Below are 27527 nucleotides of genomic sequence, written 5' to 3'. Positions count from 1 at the left end.
AGAGTGATGTGCTAAGACATAACCAGCTTAGAAAAAAGACGAAAACACTCAAAGAGGACGACTCCACTATCAACTTTGAATGCTAACTTGGGTCATGCATATTGGTCATCATCTTTATTATTAGTCGGTGTGATTAATATTGTTACTGCATGAAATAGAATACATTTTAAAAATTGTTTAAGTTTATTCTTGGGTGTAATGCATATATCCTTTTTGATAATTTTAGCCGTGAGAAACAGCGTTTGATTAAATCAGATCAGCTGAAGACAAGTTCATCATCCCCAGCAAACTCTGATGTGGAAATTGATGGTATTGGCAGGATAGCAATGGTTACTAAGCAGGTTACAGATGCAGAATCAAAACTGAAGAAACATAGGTGAGCCTCGTTATCTTCACATATCTAATTGTTCCTGTGGTAGAGAAATACATTTTTGTGGTGTATGTTATTAATAAGCATACTATAAGATTATACATTTTCTCACTTAAACTTTGTAGAATGTAGAAGTCTATCATTTTGTTGAATGATACTACATTTACATAAAGTAATGAAATTAATGTTTAAATAAAAATACCGGCCAGGCGCAGTGACCTATAATCATAGCACTTTGGGAGGCCGAGGTGGGTGGATCACTTGAGATCAGGAGTTTGAAACCAGCCTGGCCAACATGGTGAAACCCTGTCTCTACTAAAAATACAAAAAAATCAGCTGGGCATGGTGGTGCATGCCTGTAATCCCAGCTACTTGGGAGGCTGAGGCGGGAGAATCTCTTGAACTGGGGAAATGCATTCCCACTGCGCCTGGCCCAACATTGAATATTTACTGTAAGTTTTCAACAGTAATTCACGTATACCTCAGGCTTAATATTTTTTTTTTTAAAAGATCAGTCTCATAGTTACTATTATCAGTGTAGCAATGTTAATTTAAATACCCGTGTGATGAATATAAAAATATTCATCCCTTTAAGTTTTTATCTGTGTCTCGTAGATGCATTTTTAAAAATTGTGTTAATACTTTGAAAATTGTTTTATTCTGACAGTCTGCTCTCGTAGGGAGACATTAACAAGAATTTTGTTATTTCTCATTTAGGATTCTCTTGATGAAGGATGAATCTGTTTTAAAGAATTTAGTGCAGCAAGAAGCTAAGAAGAAAGAATCTGTTAGAAATGCTGAAGCAAAGATTACAAAACTTACAGAACAGCTTCAAGCAACTGAAAAAATTCTTAATGTTAACAGAATGTTTTTGAAGAAGCTTCAGGAACAAGTAATTATTTTAAAATACTGTAGTCTCCTGTTTACTACACATTTTTATAGGCCAAATTTTCTGTAAGACAAACCACCGTATACTAAAGCCAGCAAAATATGTGTAACCTATAGTTTCTCGTTGAGAAATAATATTGGAATATTTTTATTTTCAGTTGAATGCTGTAAAGCTGCGGTGTTTGAGAAGAAATTTCCTGTTTTAAGGTTTTCATTTACATTTTCAGGATTATTCTATATTTTTCAGATTCACAGAGTTCAACAGCGTGTTACAATTAAGAAAGCTTTGACTCTAAAATATGGAGAAGAGCTTGCTCGGGCAAAGGCAGTGGCTAGTAAAGAAATAGGAAAACGTAAACTGGAACAAGATCGCTTTGGGGTGAGCTTTTTATAGAAATATTTTACTTTTGGAAAGCAGAAAGTTTTTATGATAGTTTTAAGGGTAAGATGTATATATAAAGTAACTCTTTGCTGTAAATTCCAAGAGATTAAGATTAAAGCTTTGTTTTTAAATGACATCCACATTTTTGGATGTCTACTTTATTATTTTGTCTTGACTTTGTTTTTTTCGTAAGTCATAGATTAACTAGCAAAACTTTTGGCTACTTACGTTAAACTCTGTTTTATTCTCCATATTGATTTAGTTTTATAATGTTGGCATTGTATGGTGGGGATAGCACAATTATCTTACCAAAAATTGTTTATAAAATCACAGTGATGTAAAATATGTGTATCATTTTTCTCCCTTAGCCAAACAAAATGATGAGACTGGACAGTTCTCCAGTATCAAGTCCAAGAAAGCATTCAGCAGAACTAATTGCTATGGAGAAAAGACGGTTACAAAAGCTGGAATATGAATATGCCCTGAAAATTCAAAAATTAAAAGAAGCCCGTGCCCTTAAAGCAAAGGAACAACAAAATATCTCTCCAGTTGTGGAAGAGGAACCTGAATTTTCTTTACCTCAACCCTCACTTCATGATCTGACACAAGATAAATTAACCCTGGACACTGAAGAAAATGATATTGATGATGAAATTTTGTCTGGTTCAAGTAGAGAGCGAAGAAGATCTTTTTTAGAATCCAATTATTTTACTAAACCTAACCTTAAGCACACTGATACCGCTAACAAAGAATGCATAAACAAACTTAATAAAAATACTGTAGAAAAACCAGAACTTTTTCTAGGGTTAAAAATTGGTGAATTGCAAAAATTATATTCAAAAGCTGACAGCCTAAAACAGCTGATTTTAAAAACCACCACAGGCATTACAGAGAAGGTTTTGCATGGTCAGGTAATTGAACATTTCATATTTTCTCTAAAATCTGGAATTCACCCCAGCCTTATTTGCCTTACAGAATTATTATTTTCTTTTGCAGGAGATTTCTGTAGATATGGATTTTGTCACAGCACAAAGTAAAACAATGGAAATGAAGCCATGTCCTTTTAGACCCTACCATAGTCCTCTTCTAGTTTTTAAGTCCTACAGGTATAAAAGAAAGATTCAATAAGCTTGAATTTCAGGATTTCTGTTTGGTTTTTAATATTTTATCTTGAATATTTGATGATAATGAAAAAGCAATTGAATCATTGCTATCGATAACCAGACTTACCCTTTTAAGGAACGTAAAAATTAAGTGTCCTGCCGTTGGGCTCAAACCACACTCTTGGATTTATCAGTTCATATCAAATTCCAGTTTCTGGCTATTGGTAGAAATGTGGAGAATTTTGGATTTCTGTTTGTTAGGGATTTTAAGAAAAATAATTGGAATCTCAGAGGTTTTTTTTAATTTTTGATTTTTAATTTTACTATTATTCAGTCTAAGAAGTGCATTGGCCAGCCTTCATAAAATTTATTTAGACATTTTCATATGATTAACTTTGTGGGTCCCCCAAAGTTTTTAGACTTTTAAAAGTTGTGAGAATGTTAAAGGGTTGCATGTTTTTATCTTAAAATTGTAAAGCACCTTCCAGGTAGTATAGACTTTTTCCAGATTTTCCTGTCTTGGCTGGTAATGTGTGTAAGAAATACCAGTATTATATAGTATTTTATCATGTGGTGAGAAACTACTTTTAGAATACAAGGTTTTTTTTCTATTTCAACTATTTTATGTTCTTGGTATAAAAGTGGCTTGTTTCTATTACTTGATATTCTGGGTGTTTTCTTGAATTAACTTTGGCATTAATTTAATTAGATAAATAGCTCATAAATAGTAAGTATGGAAATTTTAACTTGAGAAAGAAAAACTAAAGTTTTCTTAGTTTTCTGAGGAATGTTTGTTGGGCATAATATACCTGTTCACTCTCTTCGCCGTAGATTTAGTCCATACTATCGAACCAAGGAAAAACTTCCCCTGAGCTCAGTATCATACAGTAATATGATTGAACCGGATCAGTGTTTCTGCCGTTTTGATTTAACAGGAACATGTAATGATGATGATTGTCAATGGTGAGTAGTTTTTGTGAACATTTTGTAATTTGAAAAATGGTCTTGTTTGCTTAACTTTGATATGTACATGATTATCTTTTCTGTGTTTTTTTTATCTTAGGCAGCATATACAAGACTATACACTTAGCCGAAAACAGTTATTCCAGGACATTCTGTCATATAATCTGTCTTTGATTGGTTGTGCAGAGACAAGTACTAATGAAGAAATTACTGCTTCAGCAGGTTTTTAAAGACTTCTTATTCTCTCCCAAATGAAAATTGAATTTAGGCAACTTAAAAATTCTATATTAGTTGTTGACATTGTAAAATACTTACTATAATTCAGTATATTTACCCATAATACTTTATCTAGATTTGCTGTATCCGGTATAATTAAGGTAAAAATTTACTTCCTCTGTTATACTGGCCACATTTCAAGTACCCAATGGCCACATGTGGCAAATGCATGCCAGTAGGACAGCACAGATTTAAGACATTTCCAACATTTCAGAAAGTTCTTTGGACAGAGCTCATTTAAATATTTAGTTCCATTTATTTAAAAGAAAATATTAAGCTATTTGTATAGAAACTTTACTATTGATTTTAACATAGGACCCTATTTTTACTTATTGTTTTCAAAAAATAGAGGAAGGCTGGAAATTACGATGGCTGTTGTTTCCAATTCTATAATGAAATAAGACTTCATACACTTGTGAGCAAATATTATTAAGCTTTTTCTCAGATTTGGTGCCAAGTAATAAACCTCAAGCTACAAATCTTTTGGAAGTAAAGGAAATAATAATTACTAAATTTGGTGTTATCACAGCCCAGAGTGATTGTAATGTCACTGAATATTTTATCGCTCCCAATTTGGGACTTTAACTTAATTACTTAGTTCATTTTAGGAACTACTTTTTTTTTTTTTTTAATCCCAAATGGGGTATATGATGTGGTAGGATTTGCCATAGTAGTTAAGATAATACAGGCTTTGCCCTTTCAAATGCCATAGGAGTTATTGACTAGTACCATATAATCGCCTTTAATTCTTAAACTAATTCACGTCATACATTTTAATTATCCTAGTCTCTGTAATTGATATTTATCATGAAGATTGCATTGCTCTTATTTCAGAAAAATATGTTGAGAAACTTTTTGGAGTAAACAAAGATCGAATGTCAATGGACCAGATGGCTGTTCTCCTTGTTAGCAATATCAATGAAAGTAAAGGTCATAGTAAGTACATATATAAGTGTGTATGTGTGTGTGTGTGTGTACTGTATTTCTTTCTGAAAAGGACTTTTTAGTTTCTGTATGACAGAAATTTTGTTGGTATTATGTTCTTAATATAAAATACATATCATTTCAGGCTGGGTGCGGTGGCTCACGCCTGTAATCCCAGCACTTTGGGAGGCTGAAGTGGGTTGATCACTTGAGGTTAGGAGTTCGAGACCAGCCTGGCCAACATGGCGAAACCCCGTCTCTACTAAAAATAGAAAAATTAGCCAGGTGGTGGTGGCGTGTGCCTGCAGCCTCAGCTACTCGGGAGGCTGAGGCAGGAGAATCACTTGAACCCGAGGGGCGGAGGTTGCAGTGAGCTGAGATCGCGCCACTGCACTTCACTGCACTCCAGCCTGGGTGACAGAGTGAGACTTCCATCTCAAAAAAAAAAAAAAAAATACATATCATTTCTAAGATGGAGTGAATGTAGTTCTTTTCAAATATTATTTGAGTATCCTTCAAAATGTTAAAACAAAAAAAGAACTAGTTATATCAATTAACAATCTTCTCCTATCTACTTTAGCTCCTCCATTTACAACCTACAAAGATAAAAGAAAGTGGAAGCCAAAGTTTTGGAGAAAACCTGTTTCAGATAATAGCTTCAGTAGTGATGAGGAACAGTCTACAGGACCAATTAAGTATGGTAAGAAGTTATGTAATTTAAGATCCAGCATTATTAAATTGTGGTGTTCCATCTTTATTTAACACTTTGCTAATCCTTTGGTGTATCAGCCTGCCTGGTTAAAAAAAATTTTTTTTAAACGATGCCATTGGGTTTTTAGACAATACAGTTAATTCACTGTGCAGGATTGCCTCTGAAATTGCGGGATATTTGTGTTCATGGCTCCTCTCCAGTAAATGCAAGGAGCACTGCTTAGTTAATAATTATGACTGCTTCAGATATTTCCAAACATACACTAGTTGGTGGGGAAGGTAGCTCCCATTTGAGAACCACTGCCTAGCCTGTGTCCTCCTTAAGGGCAGGTGTTCTATTTTACTTCATCTTTGAATATGTTTTCTGACATGCAGAAGGCTCAAAAAATGAGAATGAACAAATGATGAATGAACTAATGAACAAAATAATGTATGAATGAGTGCCTATATGTTAGGCACATTTTACTTTCTAATTTCAAGTTTGCATTATTTGTGAATTAGCAAGTATCCAAGAGATGTATGCTATTATGTACTTATTTACACTAATGTAACACTGTTTTTCTAGTTTAGATATAGTAGAATAATCTTTATAAATTATGACTTTTAATTTCTTAATTATAATTTGCAGTTTAACAAATGTGAATTCATTTGATAATAATGAAAAAGCAGTTGAATCATAGTTACTGATAAGTGGACTGAAAAGGTAATGTCACTTAGCCTTAAAATAGCAGAGTCCTAATTACTCCTTTTATTCTGGTGTAATTTTTAGTAGCACCTCTTTCCACTCAGAAGGGTCCTGGTTTGGGTGATAAATTATGTCATAGCTCTACCTTAAAGCTATGAGCTAGTACATATCATTAGAATCTTTAGGTTTTTAAGTTATTTTAAAGATGAGACCAATTGTTTTCTTTTTCTTGCATCTGTGGACTAAAGAAAATGTGAAGCTAATAATACTTTTTTTTTTAAATAGCTTTCCAGCCAGAGAACCAAATAAATGTTCCAGCTCTGGATACAGTTGTCACTCCAGATGATGTCAGATACTTTACAAATGAGACTGATGACATCACTAATTTAGAAGCAAGTGTGCTTGAAAATCCTTCTCATGTACAACTTTGGCTCAAGCTTGCGTACAAGTACTTGAATCAGAATGAGGGGTAGGTCAGCTTCAAATCTTTGTGTAAATAGTTGCACATTTATATTTTTATGTTTGAGGTTTTTTTACCTATGGTAATCAGTCAGGTTTCTTTCCTAGTATCAATGGAGTCTTTGTTTTTTGACAAAGCCAAAAGCATTTTATTGTTTAAAAGCTATTAGACAAGTTTAAGATTAGATCTTGAGTTTGTGTGCATGGCTCAGTGTATGGGTAATAAATTATACTAAAGTTTTTTACTCCAGTAGGCTCTTATTTCAAAGTAGGATTAGTTAAAACAGTAAATTCTGACTAGTGGAATGATTGATTATTGTTTTGTTAAAAAATCATAGTAGTCATAGTTTGTTAATAAAATTATGATAAAATAATGGTGGAGCAGGTTAAATTTTGTTAATTTGTAATGGATATTTAAAGCTTATCTGAGAACCTCCAAATTATGGCGAATTTTCTTTTTGTCTCTGTGTCATATTAAATTATATGTATTTAAATAAGGTAAATAGTAATTAACTTATACAACCAATAGTTTATATTGCAAATGGCATCTTCTAACTTCTTGGTAGTAGAAATAAGCCAAGAATAATCTTTTCGTAATTATAACTTTATAGTTACAATAATTCAAGGGTTGTTTTTTTTTTTACACATTTCTTTGAAATATTTGACTATCTTAAAAGCTTTTAAATAAGGCAGTGCTGCAGAGTGCTAATAAACCCACACATGCCTGGATGTGTTGCTTATTTAACTTTCCTGTGTGTCATTTCCATGTTAATGGGATAAGTTACAGTGTTTTCTTTTCTGACTCATTTACTGAGTGAAGGCCAAAAGAACCGTACATTATTTTATGAATAGGATCATGAGAAAGAATTATCTTCTCCAAGAGATAGCAAGCCCTTGACCGTTGAAAAGAACTATTATACTGAAAGCTTTGATATTTTGTACTTTCAGTAGCTGGCCTTGAGAGAGAGTTGTTTAACTTTTCGCATTCCCGAACAGTGTAAATCATAAAAGGTATTGCTGAATATGGACATAAAGCACATTTGAAGTTGATAATCTTAGTGGTTTTATAACATTGTACTTTTATCTGTGGTAAATGCTTACTGAACAGTCGCTTAAAAAAATTGTTGGGTCTGTGGAAAATCAGAAACTTTTAGGCATGTGATTTAATCTTAATCTAGTACCCCTTTTCATAAGTGATCCTGACTTCTTGGTAAATTCTAGTAGAAAATGGAATTTTAAAATTGACTCATTGGATTAGCCCTATTTAAATTTTCAAGCAGGTTCTAAAAAGCACTTCTGCCTTTTCTTTTATATATACAGGGAGTGCTCAGAATCCTTGGATTCTGCTTTAAATGTTCTGGCGCGAGCATTGGAAAATAACAAAGACAATCCAGAAATTTGGTGCCATTACCTCAGATTGTTCTCAAAAAGAGGAACCAAGGATGAGGTGCAGGAAATGTGTGAAACAGCTGTTGAATATGCTCCAGATTATCAAAGCTTTTGGACTGTGAGTAGAAAAGATAACGTACGTGTATGTGTGTGTGTGTGTATAATCATTTGGATCATCTTAAATATTGATAAGTAGCTTAATAGAGCATATGCCTTATCTGAATATAGACATAATAACCTTACTTTCAGTTTCTAGTAACCACAAAGTCACTTCTGGATCAGAATTTAGACTAAGCAAGAAGACAATATTTAGTGAAGAGGTGATTTTTTTGTTGTTGTTGTTAACTTTATTGGTAAAGAAAAAATGTAAAATTATTAAAAATTTCACACTTACCTATTTTTACACAGTTTTAGTTTGGGCAAAGTTAAGTGTAGCTTTTGCAAAACACCTGAAAAAATTGTTTCTTTTAAATTTATCTTAAATTGCCTCTATGAAATTATAATGACTGCCAGGAAACATTTTTGTCTTTTTATTATTTGTTTCCATTGCTTATAGAAATAATCCCAATCTGTAATTCACACTAATATCTAAACTTGCCAAGCTAAAAACATTTGATTGAGAAAAAATGGCCTCTTCCTCTTTCTCCAAGAGAATGAGATGGTTTTTTTGGCTGTCAGTTTTTGAGACAGGGTCTCACAATGTCACCCAGGCTGGAGTGCAGTAGTGCAATCGTGACTCACTGCAGCCTCTACCTCCTGGACCCAAGTCCTCCTGGACTCAGCCTCTTGAATAGCTGGGGCCGCACATGCGTGCTACCATGCCTGGATAGTTTTTAGATTTTTTGTAGAGATGGGTTTTTGCTCTGTTGCCCAGGCTGGTCTTGAACTCTTGGGCTCATGCAGTCCTCCTGCCTGGGCCTCCAGAAGTGCTGGGACTTTAGATGTGAGCCACCATGCCCAGCCAAGAATGGGATGTTTTTTACCCAAACTTAAAATTATAATTGATCCACTTGAGAAATAAAATAAATATTCACCTGAACTTTTATCACCTGAACTTGGGAGCCATTAGTTTCAGATAAATTTTTAAATAAATCTATTGCTGTCAGATCTGTCACTTACTTACCAACTGAAGTTGTGAACCAGATAGATTTGGATAACATGATACCCCTTAATAAACTTGCTACTCTATTTCTTACTCTTTGGACTCAGGTAGTGAACAGATTTGGATAGTAAAGGATGCTTGATTTTTTTTTTTTTAACCTAGAGCATTGTACCAAAGTGAATGCTGTTATCACTACAGGATTTTATAGGGTGTGGAATATTCAAAAGATGTAATATTTTTCTTTGAAGTTGTTTGGTCTTTAATGTGTTTTGTAATGCATTTCCTTTCTTTTTTTTTTTAATCTTTTTTGAGACGGAGTCTCGCTCTGTCACCCAGGCTGGAGTGCAATGGTGTGATGTTGGCTCACTGCAGCCTCCGTCTCCCGGGTTGAAGCAGTCCTCCTGCCTCAGCCTCCCAAGTAGCTGGGACTACAGGCATGCACCACCATGACTGGCTAAGTTTTGTATTTTTAGTACAGATGGGGTTTCACCATATTGGCCAGGCTGGTCTCAAACTCATGTGATCCACCCACCTTGGCCTCCCTAAGTGCTGGGATTACAGGCATGAGCCACCACATCCAGCACATTTCTAACATAAATCTATTCTCAAAACTTTTATACAGTCACACACCTAAGCAACACAAATTGTACGTGATAATAAATGTGTACTTTTGGATATTCATCATGATCTTGCTGCGATTTACCTTTTAAATCGGAGAAAAGAGAAATGAAATTGCTTCAGTGATGTCTCTAAGAGTATATCTGTATTGTTTTAGTTTTCATCTGATTCCACTTTTCGATATGTGATAGAAGAGGGAGTCTAGGTTGTAGTACTAGAAGATGGATTTATACATTTTTACAATTATCCTTTTTGCAGAAGTTGAAGATTTACTATGAGATGGTTTCTTAACGAAATGTGAAAAGTCTATAGTTTTGGTTTATTCCCGAAAGGCAAGATTAATAATATAAAGGCCCTTTGGGCAGTTTTTACACCTAGAAAGCACCTTTGAAGAAAAGGATTACGTATGTGAGAGAATGTTGGAGTTTCTGATGGGAGCAGCCAAGCAGGAAACATCCAATATTTTGTCCTTTCAGCTTTTAGAGGCTCTTTTGTTTAGAGTTCAGCTGCACATATTTACTGGAAGATGCCAAAGTGCACTGGCAATTTTACAGGTAAGCACTTGCTACAGCATTTAATTGCATTTTGTAGAAAAACTTTAAAAGGTCTACACCGTTATCCATAGCATTATTTAATGGTTGAAAGCACAAGATTTGGATTTGAATCCTTGTTTTTCCACTTACTAGTAAGTCATGTGACATTGGGTAAGTTTATGACTTTATTTCCTCATTTGCCTGATGGGTATAATATCTTTAGAGTTTTTGTAAGTTTTCAATGAAAATATTTTATGTTAAGTATCCACAGATAAACTTCAAGATTCAAGCCATAAGGGAAAAAAATCAGTCTGATGAAAATAATCTATATGGGTGTGGTTTAAAAATTTTTTTTTGTTTTTACTGTTTTGTCTTTGTCTTATTAGATTTTAAGTATCAGGACACTTAAAATGTACAAATAAATGTGACCTTTTTATTATTTCATAAACTTTAGCATAGTAAAAATTATGTTAATCTGATATTGACATCTCTAGATAATTTTTTTATCAAAAAATTTTAAATTTTACCTAGAATGCATTGAAATCTGCTAATGATGGAATAGTAGCTGAATACCTTAAAACCAGTGATCGATGTTTGGCATGGTTGGCCTACATACATCTTATTGAATTCGACATTCTCCCTTCAAAATTTTATGATCCATCTAATGATAATCCTTCAAGAATTGTTAACACTGAATCATTTGTAATGCCATGGCAAGCAGTTCAAGATGTAAAGACCAATCCTGACATGTTGTTAGCAGTTTTTGAAGGTAAGTATAAAGTTTATAAATTGTAATATCAACTGTTATAACATCAGTGTTTAGAACATTAACTACCCATTATTGTGATTCTCCGTAATTAAGTGGAACAAATTTATATCTCTATATTGCAAGTTTTAGTTTCACAATTTATTAGGCAGATTAAGTATTGAATCAGAGAAGATGGACACTGGCATCTTTGAAAACCAGTAACTGCGTGATATTATATTGTTTATCTTTCTGATTGTGGCAAAGGATATCTGTTAAATGCGTAGAGAAAATAAATTATGAAAGTTTGATGAATTGATTAAATCAGAGAACTAGGTACTTTTTTTTTTTTTTAGCAGTCCGTTAAGGTGGAAGTTTAAAGATTTATATCTTTTCAGCCAATTAATATTTTCTTCATCAGTCAGTGAGTTTGGTTGCTTCTCTATATTAAATGATACGACTATTGTGGAACACATTAGAAGATATAAAGCCTCTTCCTAAAAGAAGTATATAGCCTAGTCAGAAGATAAAATCTATACATTTGTCATAATTATTAAACATACAAGGCCATATAACTGTGTGTTAGTATATAGTCTAAATTGTATGCTACGTAAAAGAGACTAGGGCCAGGCACAGTGGCTCACGCCTGTAATCCCAGCCAAGGAGGCCGAGGTGCGCGGATCACCTGAGGTCAGGAGTTCGAGACCAGTCTGGCCAACATGATGACTCCCCTTCTCTACTAAAAATACAAAATATAGCCGGGTGTGGTGATTCACGCCTGTATTCCCAGCTACTCGGGAGGCTGAGGCATGAGAATCGCTTGAACCCGGGAGGCGAAGGTTGCAGTGAGCTGAGATCACGCCATTGTACTTCAGCCTGGATAACAGAGTGAGACTCAGTCTCAAAAAAAAAAAAAAGTGAGACTCAGTCTCAAAAAAAAAAAAAAAGAGACTAGGATCTGTGATTTATAGAATTATTTGATACAGGCCATGAACCCAAAGGGAAGAGATTATTATAGATTGGCATCATCAAGGAAGTCTTCATAGAAGAATGGGGACCTGGAACTAGATGTTGAAGCATGGCTATCAATATGACAAAGTGGGTCTCGTCAGAGATGGGGGTGGACCCTTGTCTTATTTATCATTTTACTCCTAAGGGCCTGTAAGGATGTCTGGCAAATTATTAAGTGCTTATTAAATACCCAGTGAAGGAAGGAAATAAAAGAAAGGACATTATTGTTAGGGGAGTTAAATAAACAAAAAGCAACAGGTAGAAGGGAATTTATGCAATGGATTTGAAGTGTGATTGGGAAAAGGGATAGGTCTTATCAGACTGAGAATTCTGTGCTGGACAATAGTAGTGATTAAGCTTGATAAGTAGAATGATACTTGATTTTCAAGAATCTTGAAAATGTGATAGACTTGACGGCAGTAGAGGTTCTTTAAGAAAGAGAATGTGCTTGAAGAGAAATTATACCAATGGTAGGAAAACCAACCAGAAGCTGATGGCAGTAACTGAAGTACAAGAAAAGTATTCTGGGAAGGAGGATATTAGAGATATTTTAAGTTATCACATGGAAATACGTGGGAGTGAGGCGGGGGCGTTGCAGATTAAATGTCAGGGAAGAGGAGAAGGAGTAAACAAAGATTTCAGGGTTTTGAGACTGGGAAAAGGAAAGTGTCATTAATAGAAAACTGGTAAGTTGGGAAGACTGATTTTGATGGTAGGAGTAGTATTTGTGATTGTAATTGGTCATTCAAGTGGAAATGATTGTTGGTGGTAGGAAATAAGGAAGTGGACCTTGGCCGTGCGTCGTGCCTCACATCTGTAATCCCAGCACTTGATAATCTGCTGAGACAAGTGGATCACTTAAGGTCAGGAGTTTGAGACCAGCTTGGTCAACATGGTGAAACCCTGTCTCTACTAAAAATACAAAAACTAGTTGGGCATGGTGGTGTGTGCCTGTAATCCCAACTACTCGGGAGACTGAGGCAGGATAATTGCCTGAACCCGGGAGGCAGGGGTTGCAGTGAGCCGAGATCGTGCCACTGCACTCCAGCCTGGGCAACAGAGCAAGACTCCGTTTCAAAAAAAAAAAAAAGGGAAGTGGACCTTAATTGGACAATTATCAATACATAAGTGGATTTGAGTGTTATTCACATAGAAGTTACTGTGTTAGAGGGTGCTTTACAGTTTTTATAATGTGCTTTTGAAGTAAATTATGCAGTAGTTGAGGCTATGAGATATTTTTTCTAAGGAAATGAGATTTAAAAGCATAACAGTAAGGAGTAAAAGGGAGAGTAGAGTCATTAAAATGGGACTAAGAGGAAATTTAAACAATCTATTGGAAGCAGAGGCAAGAAGAAATTAAAAAGAAGGGAAAGAACACTGTCAAATGTTAAATAAAATGAAGGTAGAGGTGAGCTTTTATGTTTGGTTAGATATGAGTCCTTATGAATGCACTTCAAGAGCACAGTTTCAAAGTGATTGCATTCACTTTTAAACTCCACAGATCTGGGAAGTTGTGGTACCATTGGGTAAGGAGGAAATGGTCACAGCTGGGCAAAGTAAAACATTGTACCGTTTAGTAAGTAGCAACAAGATCAAGAAAGAACTCTTTACAAGGGGAAAAGTGTGTTTTGATGGAGTAAGGAAAGGATCTAGTTTGGAGAGACATTCAAATGGCTGTGGGGCGGCAGAGCACGACCTCCTTTGCAGTGGTCAGGGAAAGATGAAAAGATAATTTATTCTGTAATTTTTTTTTTGAGATGGGTTTTAAAGAATTTAGGATAATTGCAGAGATACTTGTTTAAATGAAAACACTGATAGATGCAAAAGCTCATATGGGATGGCTTTATTCTTACCAGGAAAGTTGAGGGTAAGGAATTGAATTTTAGGATTTTGGAGGTTACTTGAATTACTTCCTTTGAGTAAAAGCCAGAAGCTCAGTAAAGGTGAATAAGATGATGGATGGGTAATCAAAGGGAGGGGTCATCTTTTCTCATTGGTCTCTCAGAGTTGAAGTAACACAGTCAAATATTTCATTTTTATGATTGACATGATTCATGTTGTTGTGATGTTTTTGGGTAGATGCAGTGAAAGCTTGCACAGATGAGAGCCTTACTGTTGAGGAAAGAATAGAGGCCTGCCTTCCACTTTACACAAACATGATTGCTCTGCACCAACTCCTGGAGAGGTACAACTTAATTGCCAAGCAGCTAACCGTATATTAAAAAGTGATCTTTTCATGTCTTTAGCCTTTTTTTTTTCTCTTTTGTTAAGGTATGAGGCTGCAATGGAGCTTTGTAAATCTTTATTGGAATCATGTCCCATTAACTGCCAGTTGCTGGAAGCCCTTGTTGCATTATATTTGCAAACAAATCAGCATGACAAAGCCAGAGCAGTGTGGCTTACTGCATTTGAAAAAAATCCTCAGAATGCAGAGGTTTTTTATCATATGTGCAAATTCTTCATCTTACAGGTAAAAAATGATGCATAATTCTTAAATATGATGCTTTTATGTTTCAGATTTTGCTATTGGCCTCACCAGGAAGTGTTTCCTGGTCCTTTTACCCTTTGCAAGCTGTGTTAGGTGTTCCTTCTCTCTCTGCCATAGCACTTACTACAGTGCTTTGTAATTTTATTCCTAGCTGCTTTAATATATACTTTACTAAACTTCTTGAAGGCAAGGAACATGTTTACTCATATTTGCAGCCCAACGCCTACCACAGTGCTGGATGGCTAATACATAATTGGTGGATGAAATGTGAGCTTGTGGTAATACTAGAGGTTAAGCTGTTTAATTGTTAGTTGAACTTAATTCAGAGAGTAAAATATAATAAAAGTTTTCTGAGTATGTCTCAAACTTATCCCCTGTGCCCCTTACCCACCCAAGAAACTTAATCTAATTAGTACTTTTTTAAGGCCTTTTTTCTCCCTTGTGACATTTTAATTAAACATTGTAAGCCTGATATATATCCCCCTCCCTCTTTTTAAAATAGAATCGAGGCGATAATCTTCTTCCATTTTTGCGGAAATTTATTGCATCCTTCTTTAAACCGGGGTTTGAGAAGTATAATAACTTGGATCTGTTTCGGTAAGTTGTAGAATTCTTAGTTTGTAGAGGAATGAGCGATAGCACAGTTCAGTGGAAAGATTACAGTTTTTTTCTTATATGATGACATTTTAGACTGACTTTTTAGTACTTGAGTACCCACTTAACAGAATACTCGAAACAGAATAAATAGAACAATAAAAATGGAGGCAAGATGGAAAATTCTTTAACATTCTTTGGATTAAACACACTGTACAAAGTAAGGCATATATTAACACCATAGTAACTCATTCTTTTACTTTATCGTTATTGTTGTTAATTTTAGTACTTAATATTATAGCACTTAATTATCCCAAGGCAATCTCAGTGATTTTTTACAAAATATATTTTCATTTATTTGATAGGTCATCAAAGTGAATATAAATAATATGCCTTTTTCTTTTTTTAATTCTGAAGAGAACTGCTGTAGCCTCTGAAATGTTACGGAGTAAGAAGCTTCAGAGGATTCTTTTCTCAACCATTAATTTCTTAATAGCTCATATAGAGCTGTGCTTACTGTCTTTCCTGAGAGTTCCTATTCCAACAATAAGAGGTCATGGCAGATTTTGAATAATGATTTTTTGGGGGGAGGCTCTTAAAATTATCTTTCCTTTGTCCTCCTCATCTCTTTATGGGGTTAGCAAACTTTTTTCTTAAGAGCCAGAAAGTAAATATTTTAGGTTAGCAGGCCATGTGGTCTATTACCACTACTCTACTATGTTGCTTTATTGAGAAACCAGCCATAGATGAAATGTAAATGAATGGTTATGACTGTGTTCCAGTACAACTGTTTACAAAAATAGGCATGGTTTGCCGATCCTAAGTAAAGCAGCATCAAAAGGAAAATATTTTATCATGACATACTCTATTATTTTGTATTAGGAAGAACAAGAGAAGAAAGACCTAAGCTGAATATCTCCCCAAAAAATTTCTTGTAGAAAATACAGATGAGTGAAAATAGAATCTTAAAGCCCAAATTTTGTTAAGTAAGTGATCTATCCAACCTAGAACTTGTGTTTTGTTTTGTTTTGTTTTAATTTTATTTTAAGAGACGGAATCTCGCTCTGTCTCCCAGGCTGGAGTGCAGTGGTGCGATCTTGCCTCATTGCAAGCTCCGTCTCCCAGGTTCAAGCAATTCTGCCTCAGCTTCCCGAGTAGCTGGGATTACAGGTGCACACCCCACGCCCAGCTCATTTTTTTAAATTTTAGTAGAGACAGGTTTCACCGTGTTACCCAGGATGGTCTCGAACTCCTGAGCTCAGGCAATCCGCCTGCCTTGGCCTCCCAAAGTGCTAGGATACAGGTGTGAGCCACTGCGCCCGGCCCACCCTAGAACTTGTTGTGAACATGGCAGTTTTATTTAAGATTTGGGGACACTATTCCCTCCCAGACTTGAGTCTTTATATATGTCCTCTTATGGTAGCCAGTTTATTGCCATAGCGATTTTAGTGCCCTTCCCAAAGGGCCCTTCTTTCTGCTCTGTTACATCCAGATTAATATTTACAAATAATTAGAAATGAAATAATTTTAAATGCAAATTAATATAAAATAATTAAACTTCCATAAGAGATTTAGAGATTTTTCAGCTTCTCCATACTCAGTTTCTTCCTCGTTTAAATTAGTTTGCTTTAACATCTCAAGCTCAGGCAAAGGACTAATTCAAGGCTGAACCAAACTGTTTAGAGACTTGCTGGTTCTGGTCTTGGGCACAGAGATAATTGGTTTAGTTTAAAAGAAAATGCCACCAATTTCTGCCTTGGTAACTAATCAAAGATCTTCAGATCTTCTTGATGCCAGCTTAATTAGGCAGAATAAATAAGCATCAATAAAAATTTGAAAATGAGTTGTCTCCAAATATATTCTCATTACTAAGTCATCTTTATTAAATTCTTTTGTGGAAATAGTCATAATTCACTGAGACTTAAGAGAAAAAGGTATCCTGTTTATAGCTTATTTAGACAATAGTGAAACTGTTGGTTATACAGAGATTGTGCATTTCTGTTAATTTAGAAAGTCTTTTTCATCAGATATTAAGAGAATGACAATAGATGAGACAATTTTTGGCATTGCCATACTTGTTGTATATTGATACAAGTTTTTTTAATTCATAAATTGTCAATGTTTATTAATAGGAGACATCTGCTCTTAATTGGTTCAAAATACTTTTAAAATTTCGTGAGTAGAAATTGTTAAACAAAATACTTAGCACTATAATTTTTACCTGGAGTTGAATTCTGTCAACTCTCTATGTGACATTTAGTATAAAGATGGCAGGCAGAAAGAACTAGATAGGGTAATTTGCATGTGTTTCAAGTCAATTTGAAGATTAAGTAGATAGGCAGAAAAATTAATTTGGGGATTTCATTTACTTTAGTAAAGTTAAACTAGGGATTATAGTCTTAAGTAGATTAGATTTGAAGTCATCTCTTCTGACCATCTCAGTTTTCAGTGAGGAAGTTAAGGGATTAACTCACGGTAATGTAGCTTGTCTTGGCAAAGTCAGGATGATAACCTAACTTCTAGATGTTCTATTTCTTCTCTTTCTTGTGTTTGCCCCCCATACAGCCCATCTAATTCATTAAGACTTATTCCCTTGCAATTATTTAAAAATTTAAGACCAATAGTTATACTAGATTGTCATTTTTGCAATCAATGTATTTCCTTTAAAAACATTGTTCTTAAAGATGGTGGTAAGTATCATACACACAGATTAAAATACATTGGAAGGAAAATGGACTTAGTCAAGTAGAATTCTATACTGATTGACTTCTTAAGAGTCACTGGGATTGACTTAGAATCCCAGTAAGTATTGTGGCTTTTCAAGAAGGGGCTATAATTTGTAATTATTTCCCAACCTTATTTGATCATAGATCTTTTGACAGGTACCTTACAGGCTAATGTGTTATAGAATACACTTTGATATCATGTCTAAAATTAAACTTAAATGGGTTGTATGTGTGTATGGCTATATGTGAGAGAGATTACTTTCAGATATAAGGTTTAGTAAATCTTTTTTTTAAGAAAGGGTCTCACTTTATAACATGGGCTGGAGCACAGTGGTGTGATCTCAGCTCACTGCAACCTCTGCCTCCTGAGTTCAAGCTATTCTCCCACCTCAGCCCGGGAGTAGCTGGGACTACAGGTGTGCATCACCACACCTGACTAATTTTTGTATTTTTTTGTAGAGATCTTGGGGTTTCACCCAAGTTGTTAGCCAGGCTGATCTTGAACTCCTGACCTTAAGTGAACCACCCGCCTCAGCCTCCCAAAATGCTGGGATTACAGGTGTGAGCCACAGCCCCAGGCCTTGTAAATCTTTTTTTTAACAAGAAAGTACAGATTTCATTGGAAAATTTCAGATACTTGGTAGACTCATTTGTTCTTTTTAAACTAAGTTTAATTAGAGGATTATGGTGTTTTGTTTAATCTTGGGGATAGAATAAAAAATTCATTTTAGGAGGAGAGTTTTTCATATAGGTATAAAATAATAAAACTGTGGCCAGGCGCAGCGGCTCATGCCTGTAATCCCAGCACTTTGGGAGGTTGAGGCAGGAGAATTACTTGAGTCCAGGAGTTCAAGACCAACCTAGCCAACATGGTGAAACACCCATCTCTATTACAAATACAAAAATTAGCTGGGTGTGGTGGTGCATGCCTGTAGTCCCAGCTACTTGGGAAGCTGAGACATGAGAATCACGCCACTGCACTCCAGCCTCGGTGACAGAGCAAGACTCTGTCTCAAAAACAAACAAACAAAAGCATTTTGAGTAATGTGTAATCCTAGAGATGTGACCAAAGAAGTATGGTATGCATATGAAAAGAAAGTCTCATTGCTTTCTAAAAAATATTTCAATGAAATTTAAGTGAAACTAATGATTTTAAAAAATATGTGTGTAATTCATGTGTGTGTAGGTGTAATTTAAAACAATATTTGGATTTTTTTTTTCAGGTATCTCTTAAATATTCCAGGACCAATTGACATTCCATCTCGTTTATGTAAAGGGAATTTTGATGATGATATGTTTAACCACCAAGTTCCTTATTTGTGGCTGATTTACTGGTGAGACATCCACTGTGGAGAGATATTGCATACTAGGCCTGCATTTGCTATTTATTACTGAATTACACTGTGTTTGTTATAATTAACTTGATGTTAAAGTCATTGAAGCACAATTGAAGAGATGCTGAGGTTTAATATATACTAGAGAAGAAGGGTCAAAAGAGGATTCTATTTTAATAACATCTGTAATGTTTAAAATACTTTGTCATTCCTTCACCTGATGGAAATGAATGATAGACATATGTTTTTCCTTCATTTATTAAACAGCCTTTGTCATCCTCTTCAATCAAGTATTAAAGAGACAGTGGAGGCATATGAGGCAGCATTAGGGGTGGCTATGAGATGTGATATAGTACAGAAGATATGGATGGAGTAAGTTTAGTTTTTCTTGATAAGAATGGGATTTGGGGATAAAGGGGTATGATTGGGAAAGGGGTGATCAGCTTTCTTGGTGAGAGAACTACTGTCTTAGTTATTCTAAATTATAATATTTTTCTTTTGGCAGTTATCTTGTCTTTGCGAATAATAGAGCTGCTGGATCCAGAAACAAAGTTCAAGAATTCAAATTTTTTACTGATTTAGTGAATAGATGTTTGGTTACAGTCCCTGCCCGATACCCCATTCCTTTTAGCAGTGCTGATTACTGGTCCAACTATGAATTTCATAATAGGGTAAGAACTCAAAACTTTTTTCTTTAGATGTTTGTGTAAAACAAAGAGACTTTAAAAATGATAGCAAAACTCCTGTTTTATATCAAGAGAGCTTTTCCTAGGACTACTTTCTTAACATTCACTATTATTCTTGACTGTGTTTCTTATTTATCTATTCAGAGTCTAGCAATAGAGCCCTTTAAGGCTCAATTAAAATGTGCATCAATTATTATGTTATGGTTATGAAAATTTAACATTTGAAGCAAAATTGAAGGGATATTAAGGTGTAATACATATTAATGAAAAAACATGTCAAATAAAAGATTCTATTGTAATACCTGTAATGTTTTGCTTGAGTAGTTGAAAATTCTACTGAATGAAAAATTTAGTAACTTCAAAATAAATAAGAATGGACTTATACATTGTAGCTGCTCTTTTTGTTAGTATTTTGTCAAGCAAATATAGCTATACACAAGGCATAAGAAAGTTTAAAATTAGGTGCTGCTTATAATTCTAAAAGTAGAATCTAATTAATGATATAGTTTTGTGATTATCTTTTTAAAAAATTTTTTTTCAGACACCACTTTTATTCAGTGCATTATAGGCTAAAAAGCTCCTTGCTAAAGCTCATTGTAGACTAAAACATATGTATGTTTTATTTATTTATTTTTGGTGGGGTGGTTTTGTTGCTAATCAGGATAACCAATTATTATGCTTTGTACTTCTATGCCATTCTTTATCCCAGGATCTCAAACCACTTTATGGACATTAAGTCATTTACACACGGGCATTCCATGAGCAAGATGTGGCAGGTATTATTAGCCCTATGACTTGCCGAGCTATACAGCAAGTAAAGGTAGACTCAGGAATGAAAACCCAGGCTCCTGGCTTCTTGTCAGTGTTCTGCCCATGGCTCTCATCGCTAGACCATATTTCCTAATTCATATTTGGAAAGTCACTAATAAAATTAATGGTAGGAACTGTAACTCACAACATCATACATTATTATAATTTATAATTCATATCTTAAAGACCATTTTGGTTTTCGTGTTAAAACACATAGGTAATTGGATTTCACATTTTGGTTGCATTCATTTTTCGCCCCCCTCAACCTTTACAGGTTATTTTCTTTTATTTGAGCTGTGTTCCAAAGACCCAGCATTCCAAAACCTTGGAACGGTTTTGTTCAGTTATGCCAGCTAATTCTGGACTTGCATTGAGGTAAGAAAAAGTAACATTCTTTTGGTCCTCTGCCTAATGGAATAGGCTCTTTATATAAGATTATTCTTGAAAACTTGATAAAAATAGTCTGTTGTTCCACTATGTCCTCATGAATATATACTACTTAATTTCAGAGTTGTTAAGCCAATATTTAGCTATTCATTCAAAAGTCAGTGTAAAAATTCTGGTCGCTTCAGAAAACTTTAGGTTACAAAGGGGCAAATAATTCCATTCAAGTAAAGTTCATCTGTGTTCCCTAAACACACACCATCTGTCCTCAGCATGTGCATTATAAGCAGTAAGCTTGTTTTCCATGGCAAGGGAATATTATTTAAGAGGTTTTCATATTTTCACCTAGGTCAGTTGCTCTCAAATATTGGCAAACATTAGAATCTCCTGGGATGCTCATTTAAAATGTAGATTCCTGACCTTGAGCCCTCACACCACATTTTTGAAGCACTGATTAGGGATTTCATATATTCAATCAGAACGAGATTTCTCAGCCTTTCTTTGTAGTTTCTCTGCTCTGATACAGCAAACCCACTTTCATCCACAAGAATTATGCTTTTTAATTCAAAAAGGTACCCTGCATGCTAATGCATTGGCTTCCACTTGTGCAGTCATTCCCACTGCATCAGTTGTATCTTAACGTTTTATGGATCATAAGATGCCTAAAATATTTATGAAATGTTCCCTTATGTTTTAAAGGATTTACATTTCATTTAGCATGTTTGTGGGGAAAATCGTATAAAAGTTTAAAAACTGAAGTTGAGACAAACATAATGGTAGTATTTTACAGTTTTCTTAGCAAGCCTGCCAATCTGTAGAAGCTCATTACAGAAATGTTAATTATGAAACACCTTTGATAAAACGTGAAATAGAAAATGTGGTCATATTTTGAGATTATTTTCTATTGTGATAGGCATTTTAGAATATAGGTAGTTTACTTGTTTATTTTGTTGGTAAATCCCTACCTCTGTGTTTTGATACTTATTTCCTCTGGTCATCCCTGTTCTTTTTTTCCAGGAGAATAAAGAACTTTAATAGTTACTATACATGCATTTTAGTTCAAGAAACATTCAAGATTGATCATACTCTAAGAAAGAAAAATACCAGGAAATTGCGTTACTAAAAAGCCATTACTTTAAAAAAAAATTGGGGTGGGAAACAGGGACTGTTATTTGGAGGGAATGCTTTCATGTCCTATAGAAATACATGGACCTTAGTGTAGTTTGGTAAGATGAGCATAGATCTTGACTTGACCTCTTCGTAGTTTGCATATTCCTGTCCCAGGGTAATTTTTGTAAGAGGCATTCTAAAATATTTGCTGGGTAGTCTTGATGGAATTTAACTAATCAAAAATTTATACTTCGTCATTGTGCTCATAGAGCACATTTGGGGTTCGCTATACTTGCAATGCTTTGTTCATTTTCCTGAATGTACTTTACAGGTTACTTCAACATGAATGGGAAGAAAGCAATGTTCAGATTCTGAAACTTCAAGCCAAGATGTTTACATATAATATCCCAACATGCCTGGCCACCTGGAAAATGTAATGCAACAATCATGTACATGTTTTTATAGCTATTGCTTTTATTTATAAGGTTTGCTCCAGACAGGTAAATCTGAAATGACGTCTATATATATATATATATTTTTATTTTTTTCCTGGACAGATTGCTACTCTTAATTTAGATTTGTTTTTAGCATTTACTGAGGTTTAATGAGAGTGAGTACTCATTAAGAATTGCCTCTAAAAGCAAAAAGCATAGATTTTTAAATTTCTTTGAAGGAGAACATTTAGGTAACAGTACTGTTATCAAACAAATCTGCCACAGACATTTTAAGACCACCTCTTTTGAAATGGTGGTGTGTCTACCCTGTTGTAGTCTGATTTCTTCTTTCTTTTAAAGGTGTTAGTGTTAGGTATTTTTGACTAGTAATTATGAGGTGTTTTTTTTTTGTTGTTGTTGTTATTTTTTTTTCCTCCCGTGAACGTTATTTATGTTCAAAACACTGGTCTGCTTTTTTCTTGTAAAGTTGATAAAAATTGTTGAATTTTTCTTTTCACTATAGGTTTTCCTCCTTGGAAGTTTAGCCTGTTAACTTTCAGGAAGTTTTGTACTCAGATTCCCACAGTCAGTATTCTGCCAGTGGTGGTCTTTCATTTTGTTCAAAGATATATAAATTTTTCTTTTCCTTTTTCTATATTTCTTTTTTTCTTTTTTTTTTCTCTTAGAGCCATTGCTGCTGAGATTGTTCTAAAGGGACAAAGAGAGGTAAGCCATGGTTGAATCTCAGATGGGTCACTTTTAAAAAGTTTTTCTGCCCCTTTTGTTGACTTCTCAATTTAAAAGAATTAAAGCGCAGAAGTTAACATTTCATGCACACTAAGAACCAGGTGGGGAAACAAAAGTAGTTAACATTTTAAGAGCACCAAATATTCAGAAACTCCAAAACTCAGCATAACCATTTTGTCTCAGATGTTACTGTGAATTACCATTCTTTAAACAGATGGAATTATGAAGGTGTTTTTCATTATATTTTCTGATGGAATTGTGTCTATATCTATCTTACAGGTCCACCGTTTATATCAGAGAGCCTTACAGAAGTTACCTCTTTGTGCATCACTGTGGAAAGATGTAATGCTTTTTATCTTTTATTTTATCTCGATGTTTTCCTGTAAATTTTCTGCATGTGCCATATCCATTGATGTGGTAATGCTCAAACTCTAGCTAAGTCTTACTTCTATGCTTCCCTGTCTTTTACAGCAACTCTTGTTTGAAGCATCAGAAGGAGGTAAAACTGATAACCTGAGAAAACTAGTTTCCAAGTGCCAAGAGATTGGAGTCAGCCTAAATGAGCTCTTAAATTTAAACAGTAACAAAACAGAAAGCAAGAATCACTGAACACTGGGTGCAGTCAGTTCTAAGTCCTTATAATAATTGCCAAAATTATTTGAATGATTCTTCAAGATTAGGCTGATCCCTGGCTAAGGTCTGTGTAAGGCAGACAAGCGTTATTGATCATATCAAGTTCCCTACAATATCCTGTCCTCAAAACCGGAAGCAATGAACATGATCCTCTTCGGTTGGATAAATGAACTTCCTGTTTGGCCTGCTTCTAGGCCCTGCCAGATTCTCATAACATCATATACGTAAGTATAGTTCCTCAAAGTGACTGACATTTATTTTAATTTTGTTTTTTGTTTTTTTTTATTTTCTCCCCCATTCCTTTATTTTGTGTTATTCCTGATTCACTTGACACTCTCTGATGCCTGAGAGATTCCTGTTTGGGATTTAATATCCAGGGCTGTGTTTACAGTAAAAAAGCAGGCAGTCCCTTTTAGTTTTTCCTTTTTAAATTTTTTTGAGATTCTTCATTTCAGGATTTAAAACTATAGCAGTCCATCTTAAGGAAAGTGTAACTGCCATGGCCACAAGTCTGCTAGTTGCACTTGAATGCTCTATCAGGGTTGTTTATTACCCTTTCTACGTTCTGGACTCCTTGCCGAGACTGTTTAACTTGAAGATTAAAGAAACTATTGCAAATGCCAGTGCATCAGAACCTAAGAGTGGTCAAATATTATGTGCAATTTTTTTGTAAAGAAATTTTAATTTATAATAAAGTTTAACAGTTTAAAGAACAGTTAATATTTGAACTGCTTTGTATTGAAATACTACTTTGTAGTATTAAAATTGTTTATATACTTTTTTAATATAAGTTAACTTTCTAAAAACTCTTGCTGTCTTTATTCACTTTTCACACTGGTGGGAAAGGGTTGAAGTCAGAGATACGGATATTCACCATAACTTATAGCAATACTTTTTTATCTTGAAACTGCTTTCCCATTAAAAAAAAAATTTAATGACTTTTTAATTCATGAGAAGATGGATACTGTTGTGAGGACAGGGAACAGAGAGGTTTGCACTACCATTAAATTCCTTGTTCTCAAATTCTCAGTGTTTAGAAAGTGCCTCCCAACTGTAGTTTGAATGATTTGCCTAGTGACATGCCATCTTATGTCGAATATCAGTGTGATTGAATGCAAAGGAGACCTTGCTTTTTATTTTGTTTTCAGTTTATATTTGGTGGTTTTAACCTTGGCAGGAAAAATGTTAATGACACACACACACGGCCACAAATCTGATCTTACAGCTACATGTGCTTGAACTGTTAGAGGCAGAGCAGCAACCCCATGAAATACTAGGAAACTTGTACGTGTTTACATTTGTATAATGCTCACTAAAAATAGAACCATATTTTGAGTCCCTATTCTGTGCCTACCAGACAGGGTGATTTGGCTAGTAAGTGCTGTTTGATGGGGTCAAGAATGGAATCCATTTGTCTAGTGTCTTTCATTTAATCAAAAAGAAAGCTGGAGGCTTACTGGTTTTTCCCTAAAACCAGAAAAATGTGGGTGGAAAATAGTAACCCTAGAGGAATAGATATCTACTCACTGTATGCATTTAACTTTATATAACTTTGAAAGCTTTTCCTCCTCTGATTTTTTGAAAACAGTTGTTAGGTACTTAGTAAAATATTTCCAGTGTGTGCCTCCATACATAGTGTAACAGTTTTTATGTTAACTGAAATGTCTCAGTAGTTTTTAGGAGACAGTGCTAAGCTTGAACTTTTGTTGCATTAACATTTTCATCAGCAGTAACTATTTTGTCTCTGTCTCTTTTTTAATGAGTTCTTTGCATTGGTGTATGTAGAACTCCACTCAGTGCATGCAGTCACAGGGTCCATCCATGGAGGCTGTACACTAACAACTCTAGGGATGGCCATTCACATGTTCCGCACAGTCATGTAGGAATAGGCCCTGTTTCCTCTTTGATCCGTTGTCATATTGCTATTTAAAGGTATCTTATACAAATGATATTGCCTTAAAGATAAATTCTCATATCTTTTCCTGTCAGTTTATAAACTCAACTTTAACCTTCACGTTAAAAAAAAATCACACACACTGCTTAAGGGTGAGGTATATGTTCCTGTCATCCTTCCATTATCAGTTTTACTTTTTTTTTTTAATGAAGTGCTTTCAGTACATGATAATTAAAGTATTAAACAAATTTGGGTTAAAGTTTTTATGGTTATTGTAGAAACATGAATATAAAAAGATTTCACATACTGTGTGACTAAAGTCTTTCTTTTGGACAGAGAAAAGACTAGTCATTGAGAACTGCAGTCCCTTGTATCCGCCACCCCTGCTGGGGGACAAAACATGAACACAAAAGAGGCCTTTTTAGGCTGTGAGATTTTATCTCTGATAAAGGAAATGGAGTGGTAGATGATGATGTATTTTTATGTGTTTTTGTTCATTTTAGAGAACAGCCTAATATTTCTATTTGCCTTTTAACGGAAAGTGGACCTTGTAACATTGTTTTTCACTCGATTATCTAAGGCGGTTTGCTTTCAATTAAAGGGTGTATAAACCTACATCATAAAGTAAGCAAGAATCTCCAGGTGCAACATCTAAGAGCTAAAGGCACTAAGCAGACAAGAAAAAAGTGATTAAGACTGACAACAAATGTAGGGGGACTTTATTGAAGATTGTAGTTCAAATATTTATTTTTCAAGGTTGTTGAAAAAGTAGGAACATGTGGCTAGAATACAAAGCAGGGCCAATATTCTTGGTTAAAGCTGTCATGTGTTCACAGATAAGTCCTAATTTCCTCAAGTCTGCTTTCATGTCTATGTTAACATTAATGTGAGGGAAGAATGGGGAAATACAATTTTAGTGACCTTTCAGGTTTGAGGATTATGCCTGCAGGTGTATCATTGCCGTTTAGTGCATATTAGCAGTAATTATTATACAGAACATTTTGAACAAGAGCTGGTCAAGAAAGGCAAGCTTCTGATGAACATTTCTAATATTGTTTCTTTTTTGTTCAAAATTAGGACTGTATCTTTCCAAGCTGTGATGCTTCTTAATGCAGGTGTTAGAGTCAAGCTGAAAAAGAGCTTTTTCTTTCTTTCATCTTTTTGGGGGATAGAGGGGTTTATTCCATATGCCACCAGAATGCTCCCTTTCTACAGGTGTTCCATCTTTCTACGTGCTGTTCCGTCCTGTCCTCATTCCCATCTTCCACCATCATTCACATAACCTTCCTCACTACTTTTTCAGTACTACTTGATTTAGATTATGATAAATGTGAAAAGATTTTTCAATTTTTTCTGACATCTTTGAGGTAGATAATGGAAACTTGCCTCTGTCTTCCACAGATGGCAAAATGGATATAGAGTTTGTCTCCACTTCTCATTTGGTGACCTTCACAAGAGGGACCCCACAACATGTTTTTCAGAAGCCTCATGAAGAGAATCAGGCATTTTTTTCATTTCAGAATCCATT

The 27527-nt window shown here is 34.7% G+C and overlaps 1 protein-coding gene across 1 annotated transcript in view; it reads left to right on the top strand.

Annotated features, from left to right (window-relative positions):
• ZFC3H1 (zinc finger C3H1-type containing) overlaps positions 1-24911 on the top strand; it is a 54787-nt gene extending 29876 nt beyond the window's left edge. The window contains exons 12-35 of the mRNA XM_054445430.1: positions 227-376; positions 1088-1262; positions 1506-1637; positions 2009-2551; positions 2637-2746; positions 3575-3706; positions 3807-3928; positions 4817-4918; positions 5487-5606; positions 6588-6771; positions 8082-8268; positions 10236-10424; positions 10935-11172; positions 14239-14344; positions 14431-14629; positions 15150-15244; positions 19191-19301; positions 19569-19673; positions 19807-19972; positions 21072-21172; positions 22623-22724; positions 23412-23451; positions 23752-23814; positions 23944-24911. Of these exons, the coding sequence (XP_054301405.1) occupies positions 227-376; positions 1088-1262; positions 1506-1637; positions 2009-2551; positions 2637-2746; positions 3575-3706; positions 3807-3928; positions 4817-4918; positions 5487-5606; positions 6588-6771; positions 8082-8268; positions 10236-10424; positions 10935-11172; positions 14239-14344; positions 14431-14629; positions 15150-15244; positions 19191-19301; positions 19569-19673; positions 19807-19972; positions 21072-21172; positions 22623-22724; positions 23412-23451; positions 23752-23814; positions 23944-24081 (3610 nt within the window). The 3' untranslated portion in view covers positions 24082-24911. The remainder of the gene's footprint in view (positions 1-226; positions 377-1087; positions 1263-1505; positions 1638-2008; positions 2552-2636; positions 2747-3574; positions 3707-3806; positions 3929-4816; positions 4919-5486; positions 5607-6587; positions 6772-8081; positions 8269-10235; positions 10425-10934; positions 11173-14238; positions 14345-14430; positions 14630-15149; positions 15245-19190; positions 19302-19568; positions 19674-19806; positions 19973-21071; positions 21173-22622; positions 22725-23411; positions 23452-23751; positions 23815-23943) is intronic.
• Positions 24912-27527: the final 2616 nt, after the last annotated feature.

This window comes from Pongo pygmaeus, chromosome 10, assembly GCF_028885625.2.
Source record: "Pongo pygmaeus isolate AG05252 chromosome 10, NHGRI_mPonPyg2-v2.0_pri, whole genome shotgun sequence".
Lineage (NCBI taxonomy): Eukaryota > Metazoa > Chordata > Mammalia > Primates > Hominidae > Pongo > Pongo pygmaeus.
Note: the sequence above shows the minus strand (reverse complement) of the source record. Positions and strands in the feature narration are given on the sequence as shown.